The 8,278-nt window shown below is 40.1% G+C and overlaps 1 protein-coding gene across 1 annotated transcript; it reads right to left on the minus strand.

Annotated features, from left to right (window-relative positions):
- Positions 1 to 1,243: 1,243 nt before the first annotated feature.
- brms1 (BRMS1 transcriptional repressor and anoikis regulator) lies at positions 1,244 to 7,731 on the minus strand. Its single transcript, XM_084924417.1, has 11 exons — positions 7,617 to 7,731; positions 6,788 to 6,876; positions 4,783 to 5,008; positions 4,571 to 4,661; positions 4,328 to 4,455; positions 3,235 to 3,314; positions 3,030 to 3,126; positions 2,699 to 2,788; positions 1,765 to 1,829; positions 1,596 to 1,635; positions 1,244 to 1,514 (listed from the first exon to the last, which is right to left on the minus strand). Exons 3-11 carry the CDS (start codon positions 4,994 to 4,996, stop codon positions 1,507 to 1,509), a joined length of 813 nt encoding a protein of 270 aa, XP_084780543.1. The 5' UTR covers positions 4,997 to 5,008; positions 6,788 to 6,876; positions 7,617 to 7,731; the 3' UTR covers positions 1,244 to 1,506.
- Positions 7,732 to 8,278: the final 547 nt, after the last annotated feature.

Here is an 8,278-nt window from a genome sequence, read left to right on the forward strand (position 1 = left end):
GCGTGGGTTCCTGCCACCTCTCTCATGCTTTAGCTCACTATCAACTTACTGACTTCTCAAAGCGATGCACATTTACATGTGCCAGCTATTTATTTAGTAACTTATGATTTTCTTGTGTATTCGCTTTAAAATTCACTAGTTGAGTTGAGGTGCTTCAGGTCGGGTTATAGACCCAGGACACCCTGGAGAGATGTCTCAGCTGACCTGGAGGCAGAGAGGGAGCTCTGGGCTTTTTTGCGTAGGCTGCTGCCCCCAACCACACAGAAGAAAAGAAAATGGATTGATGGTAAATGAATGATTCCCTAAAGCCAAACCATCATGAGCTTTCTCACTGTCACCACCTTTTATTTCCTCTGGTGCCCTAAAGATCAGATGAAACTAATCTGAACATTATTTTTAGTTGCACTTCTTGTAATTACAGATCAAAAGATCCTTTATTTCCAGAGAGACTGAACCCAGAACACGCAGGAGCAAGTAGCGGTTTGAGAGGAGGCTGTTGGTCTTTGAGTGCGTTTTGTGGCTAGTTAACCTTCTGTCTCCCTCCACAGGAGCTGCCATTTCAGTGACCTGTAGCTGACTCTCCACTGTTCCTGCTGCTTCTCCTCCAAACCCCCCCAAAAACAAACTGAGGACATTTTAAAGCTGCATTAATCCAACCTCATGCACACTAGGCTGCACAGCATTCATTCACATAAATTGCTCACCTGTGGTGATGCTCAGCAGAAACATTCAAACATGTTGATTTTCCACCTGCATAAGAACCAGTTTATTTATTTATTTCACAATCAGTCACGATCCTGATCACAGATTTTTAAAAATAAAGATAAATTCTGCCACCTGCTGGACGTTTTTAAGTTTGCTTAGCCACCTTTTCTGTGGTGTAAAGATGTGCCGGTGGTCAGGATGGCTGAAAACATGGTTCAGCCGGTGTATTCGGTCCTGCTCATGAACTCTTAGAATTTGTTAATTGGTGTAATTAACGCGTGATGATAGTGAGTTTCATGCGATTTGATCAGATACGCGTGTTTTCTGCACAGTCGCTGGGTGTCCTATGTGAACATTGCTTATCAGAAGCTTCTTTTCCCTCCTCTCCCACCAGCTTCCAGGCAGTCAGCAACTTTTGTGCAAGACAACGCACAGCTGCAACAACACAATATGATCAAACATATCCCAGACAGCCGAGTATGTCTCAGTGATTCTGACTCACACCGACAGACACAAAAAAAGAAGACAGACAAAAAAGTTGTGTGCTAAAAGATTAGATTTTCAATCAGCATTATAAATCATTCTATAAATACAAGGTTGTCATATCGTTAATAACGTCTTTTAAATAGCAATAGATAACAAACAAGCAGTAGGGTGGCAGGTAGGTGGGATCAAAAGCGCAGAAAAACAACTCAACAGTCTGCTGGGCTTCAGTCAACGAGACAAAACCTGAACTGGAAATAGCTGGGAATGTGAGTGTGTGTTAAGTTTGGTGTCGCTGTTGCAGAGATGCGCCTTTCATCACCGCTCTGAAAGACAAAACAGGATCGTTTAGAGACCAAACCTTTTCAGTTTGCTGTATTAATAAAAGATGATTGGAGCAGACTTACTTTCAACTTTCTTTTTTAGTGGCGACAGAGCTGCTTTCGCCTGAAAAACAGAGACGCTGTTTACACGATCAGACGCAGGCTGGTGTACACACCGTGAAACTGCATCTTTATCGACTGACAGCTGAAGAATCTGGGAAGTCAAAGGGAACTTTTACAAGTGATTTCTGACCTTCTTGATAGCAGTCCAGTCTTCAAGGATGTCGATGTCTCTCAGCATGTAGACGATGAAAGGCCCTGTGAGACAGAGGCAGTCATATTGAGAGACTGAGACTGAAAACTAAACAGAAACAAGAAAACACACTCTGGAAACTAATTGAATCTAAGCTTAATTTAAAAACAATATATAAAATGATATATAACCAATAATAATAACTATGATTCTGCCTTTTGATCGTAGTTGTTGCGTTTTTGCCTTCTGTAGGATTTCCAATGGAAATATCTGACAAAAATGGCTTGCAAGTAAATGACCTTTTCATCAAGCTATAGCACAGACCACTGCTCTGCGACGATATGTTTTAATTGTGTAATAAAGGGTTAACTTCTAATTTACACACCATATAAAAATGTCTGCACTTGAGAAAGCGTCATGGCAAAAACTAAAGAAATCAATCTGGACTTGAGAAAAAGGATTGTTGAGGCTCACGATGCAGGACTTTTAAAATCATCAGAGTGTTTCCAAGGATCACGAGCTCGAGTGAGAAGTATCATCAAGAAATTTAAAAAGAGTTTGGAGGAAACAGGAAGTACAACCCAAAGAACCCCGTCCCCACAGTGAAGCATGGTGGTGGAAGTATTATGCTGTGGGGATGCTTCTGTGTCTGGAACTGGGAATCTCATCAAAGTGGAAGGAATCACGAAGAAAGCAATGACTCAAGCAGTCCGCAGCAAAACTGAGTCTTTGCTTTGGCTTCCAGCACAACAACAAACAGATAATAATAAAGTAATAATAGTTCTCGTGAAATTTCTATGTGAAAGTAAATCTGGGTAAAAACTAAAAAATATATTGCTGTTTAGCAGCACTTAAACAATAAGACGGGAGCTCATCTCCTCATCTGCATATGTACACATCAGCCCGGGTGAGGCTCCTCACACGTGGTGCTTACCTGAAACCAAAGCTACTTTCTTTTTCTTCTCAGATCGACCCAGCAGGTTCTTTCTTTTGCACTTCTTGCCCCTGAGCTCATCGCTCCACTCTGGACAGACAGAATCCACCTTATACAACTCCACTAAAATGAATTTACAGCGTCATAAACCACAGCTTACATACTCCTTCAGATGCAAGTTTATTTCACTGTTAGTGCATTTGCATAAAAGGTTGCACATTTGTATGTGCTCACTAACCGCTAGTATGAGCACACACTTTTACTCAGTACTTCAGTTTTATAAACTTTGCGTACTTTATGTGTACGTAACAGCTTTGCGATTGACACGTACCTGAGGTGAGGTCTATATTCTGCCTGTCCTCCTCCAGCCTCCTTATCTTTTCCAGTAGCTCGCCCTTCATGGCGTCAAACAGCAGCGTTCGCTCACTCTGTAAAACACGTGTAGATACAAACAAGTGCGTTAGTTCTCTTTTAGTTGAGAATATTAAGTCTCAGTAGGAAAGCAGAATGCGGTTGAGAGTGCACGTGCGCGCTACCTCCAGGTGCTGCCTCGCTCCTTGCACTTCACATTCATGCTTGTGTTTGATGACCTGCAGACACAGCTCCCTGTACACTCCTGCACAAAGAGACAGCCAAAGGTGTCTGAGGAGGTCATACTGGCATTATGTGCACTGCTACTCCATTACTGTTTGGTTAAACACACATTAGCAATGCTCTATAAGTAAGTGCTGCATTTGGAGGGTCCAAAACAATCTAAATATTTTATAGGATCCTGAAACAGAAATGCATTCTGGGTAAACAACTACCTTGAGGCATCACACTTTTTCCTTATTGATTTACAGGTACAGTCAGTTGTTGTTTTTTTAGGTTATTTAATAGGAAAAATAATTACTCATAAATATACATTGATTTGTGTGAAATTAAGTCTTCCAACAAATTGATGCTGGAACTGATCCAAAACTTAAAATTATGAAAATCCACTAAAAATCCACAGGAACGACCTTTGTGTCATTCATGGCTTCAGACTCAAGAATAATGTCAGTTTTTTCATCTGAGCAGGTGTCGCCTTCACCAAAAAAGTGAGAACACAAAGGAAGTCAGGACTCACAAACACATGAAAACTAGCATAAACACTCTTGATTATTCCCGATATTGGCGCAATTCCTTATTATCAGCAGATTAGACATTAGACACTAACATCATGCCATCTAAGGTTAGGCTGGAGTCTACTATAAAAATCACACATCACATTGTATGAAAGTTTATTCGCCAAGTGTCCGAGTCCACAAATGTTAGCTCTACTTAGGGCTGGGCCATATCATACTGCCATATTGCCCTGCCCTAGCTCTACTACAGAGCCTAACAGCAGCCTTTACAGACAGGTAAGGTTGAGGATATCGTCAACAACTCACCTCAGTATCACTGTCATTGGACACAAGTGAGCTTCACCGACTCGTACCTTTCACGAGTGCAGAGTAAATGCATGAGCACACATATTTACAGCCGAGGTAAACAGCGTGCTGACAGCCTACACTCACTACAGACAAATGGCAGCCAAGGTGGTTTGCACTACAGTGGCAGCTAGGGTATTGGACTTGATTAGGATTTTATTTATTTATTTTTCTGTACCAGCCACTTGTGTCCGTATCTGCATGCTGTTCTGTAGTGCAGCCAGCGGTTCTCTGTATTCACCGGCCTTTCCTGTCAGCACCTCGTCCAGCTTGACTTTCACCTGGTTTAGCCGTTCCCGAAACAACCTGCAATCACACGGTGAAATCAGCCTCAACAACAGGCGGCTCAGACATCGAAAAAAAAAAAAAAAGAAGAAGGATAAAGTGTTGAATCCCTTTTTCCCCCTGCTTCAAAAATTACTTCTCTTTCAGCTCCTGGAATTGTTTCTCCAGATCCATCATCTCATCCAGACATTCTCCTCTTCTCCTCTCGCAGTCTTCATCATCCATCTCTTCATAGGACAAAGAGAAAAAAGAAAACAGTTTAAGGTGGCGTCGATTACATTGCGTCTCTCTTTTTATATAAGCAGTATAAACGTTAGTGGAGCATTTTGATTTTTTTTTTTTTTTTACCTGAGCTCTCTTCTTCCTCTTCCTCCTCGTCACTATCTTCCAAGTCGGTCTCCCTCTCCTCCGTACTTTCCTCCATGGTCTCCTCGGCTCCTCCCCCTCTTGTTCCTTCATTCTCTCTGGGTTCTTCCACCTCTCCGTTGGCCTCGGGGAGCTGCGACTCACCCTCTGCCTCCATCTCCTCCTCCGGCTCCTTCACAGGGGGTTGGGCGGGCATGGAAGCCGGAAACTATGTTCGGCATTAATAAAAATATCACATAAAACTAAAGACTGTTTGCGTTAAAGCATTCAGGTGCAATGCAGTTTGGCATCAGAGCAGTTTTACTTGAGCCCAGAGCCCCATAGATGCAACAATTTATTTAAAAAAATGTGCAAAAATCGAGTTTATACAATTCTAACAAGCTTGAAAGTAAATATTTGGTATGACCACATTTATTCTTCAACACAGCCAATTCTATCCAGATATGTTTGTACTGCATTAGCAGAAGAGGCCTAAAAATATAGCACAGTATTGTCACATAATAAAATGAAAGAATACTTTCAGCCTGCGATGTTGTACGTTGGGCCAAAGTTTTTAACCTGTTGCTTAAAACCCTTCTCTGCCACATGTAACTGCATCTGTAATTTCCATCCACAGTTTGCTCTTCCTGTCATGTGGAGTGCGACAGTGAGTGCTCCAGCTGCGCTCGGTGGAGTCATTTGCTTACATTTGGGTCACACACCACCAGCTGCTAGTATCTCCTCCTTTGTAGCCTGGGTGTACTCGATGATGTGTTTTTGCCTCAAGTGATGAAACAAGTCTGTTATTTCTACATTTAGCTGGAACAGTTTTCCTGCATATTGTGCAGTGCATTGTGTGCATTGTGCTTTGTTGGAGGTCTTTTAGCTACATTTTTTAAAATTGGGATAATGTTGAAAATTGGAAGCTGCATACTCGGTGTTGTACCTCTCTCGAAGATAAAGGCAGTTTGAACCAAAACAAAATTCTAATTTGCCTGCTTCCTGTTATGTGTAGACACACCACTGGTTCATCAATTGAGTTAGGTGAATTTGCTTGAATAATTCATAGGTCAGTGTTAAGCGGCATAACAAACAAACATTCAGGTAGATGGGAGCAGCTGTGGCTCAGTTGGCAGAGCGGGTTGCCTACCAATTGGAAAGTCGCTAGAGAAAAGTACTGTATGAATGTGTGTGTGTGATTGGATGAATGAGACTTGCAGTAGAAAATTAACTGAGCTGAAAGCCACTATAAATGCCAGCTCGTTTACAAGTACTGGACTAAAAACAAGAGAAAAAAACCCCCAAAATGTTGAAACACCTCCAGAAAGCCTGGAGAACTATTGCTCAAGAACACTTTAAATACACGAATTACAAGAAAGTCTGCCTCCTTAAAGGAAAAATGTAAAGACATGAGAGGTGGCTCAAGACATTTGCACAGTACTATATACACCAAAATGAAAACTTTTTAAAAAAAATGCAATTTAACCCAGAAAATTATGCTTCATGTAAGCTAAGTCTTACTTGTTGGGTGCATTTTTTTTTTTTCTAAAAAAGTTGTATAAATAAATAAATAAAGAAAATGAAAATAGTAATAATGATATATTACCAAAGTGTCTGTTAAACTTTATTTCATTGACATCAGTGTTTGAATTATTCTTGACTTATGCTACACACAACTCCAAAGGGCACATCCTAAATATAGACTTTATAAAGAATCACACTTCAAAAACATATTTTTGTCCAGAAAATATGGTGGACAATTCAATTATATTATAAATTATATGTAAAAAGCTGCATAAGCACACAATTAATGTCCCAACAACATTAAACTCAAAAATATAAAACACTGACTGGGATGTTTAGAACAACGAATACATCTGAAAATAACATAAATTGTCAGGGGTCAGATTTCATATTTTACAGTCTGTAAAAAATTAAACAAGGCAAAACATTGTGCTGTTAAAACTAAGACCTGCCCGTGGGTTAATAACAGTGAAATTTTGCTTACTCGGTAGACGGAGTGGAATAAGGTTTAACAGCAGACTGAGGACGTGGGACCCCCGAGCTACTGTATGGCCTCCATAACCTGCAAGTGAACTGCAAAAAACACAACACAACACCGGAAATGACATGACTGGCCTCACAGACATACAGGCAACAACAAGCTAAAATAACGCAGTCTTGCTTATCCCCCATAAAACACACCTTCAGAAAAAAGTTTATAACTGAAATATCACTTTAAAGTTGCTCCACAATTTGGCTTCACCAATTAATGGGGGTCTTATTTGTTACCTTACCGGAAGTCCCATCTCAATCGGTCTAACTTTATCTTTTAGCTTCCGGGATGTCAAAGTAAAACCGTGTACGTTATAACAGCTACAGCGGTGCATAGAGTAAAATAAAACGCCCAAATTAGCCTGAAACCTATTGTATTGAAAGCGAAATTAATTGTAATTCCCCTCAAAATAACAGAGACGCCTTTGTTGCATTTTCTTTTAAAATTAGCGGGAACTACACTACGGACAAGTCAAGTGCAACACTAGCTAACAATTGAAACCCTGCAGCAACGGAATGACTGTCTGTTCATCACATTGTCCGAATACTCATCTTATTTAATGGCCAAGTGTTTTCTCTTAGAGTATGTGCCGGCTCGTAGAAGAAAAACAACCATCAAACTCAGTGAAGCATCGCCGGAGGGGCTTCCATACTGACCCTACCTTCCTACAGCGTACGGATTAACAAATAACGTTATCCGTCCACAGATGCAGGCGATGCTGTTTGTAAACAAATAACCCTTCTTTCCATAAATGTGACAGTCAAGAGAAAAGCTCGCTCACCGCGTCCTGTTGTTCCGCTGCGAAAAGTTCAAGTATGATTTACTGTATTTCCATTTTAAAAAGTACTTCCTCTTCGTCCCAGTCTTCTTTAGTTCCACACTTTGCCGGACTCTGAAGCCCGGAAGTTCAGCCAATGAGCGCGGAGACCGAGCACTAAACTGTCCAATAGCAGGGATCAACCCGAAGGTCTCTTGTCCAATCAGAAATACGCAACCAGATCCAGTAAGCCAATTATAATCCAGTTTGTCTTCCTTATTATTCACAAAATGAAGAAATGTTTATTTTTGGGCGAGAAAGATGGCTTATAACCCACTGCGAGTGCGTATAATAGTGAGAAACACATTGTCTTGGTGATATAAGGTGTTTTGGTACAACTTCATGAAGATAGATGTAATTATTTAAAGAGGACACTTAAGGAAGACAAACATATTTCTTCATGAATACTATAGAATTCAGTATACCCGTTGTTTGCAACAAGGATTTGGAGCTGTTTGACCTAAGACTTTGCTTTAATATAATATAATATAATATAATATAATATAATATAATATAATATAATATAATATAATATAATATAAAAACCTAATGCTATAACTGGAGAAAATTGCTTTTTAAAATATAAAACAAAATAAAAAAATAATCAAAATTTTACATATATGATT

This window comes from Perissodus microlepis, chromosome 3 (genome assembly GCF_051167445.1).
Source record: "Perissodus microlepis isolate ML-2025 ecotype Zambia chromosome 3, ASM5116744v1, whole genome shotgun sequence".
NCBI lineage: Eukaryota > Metazoa > Chordata > Actinopteri > Cichliformes > Cichlidae > Perissodus > Perissodus microlepis.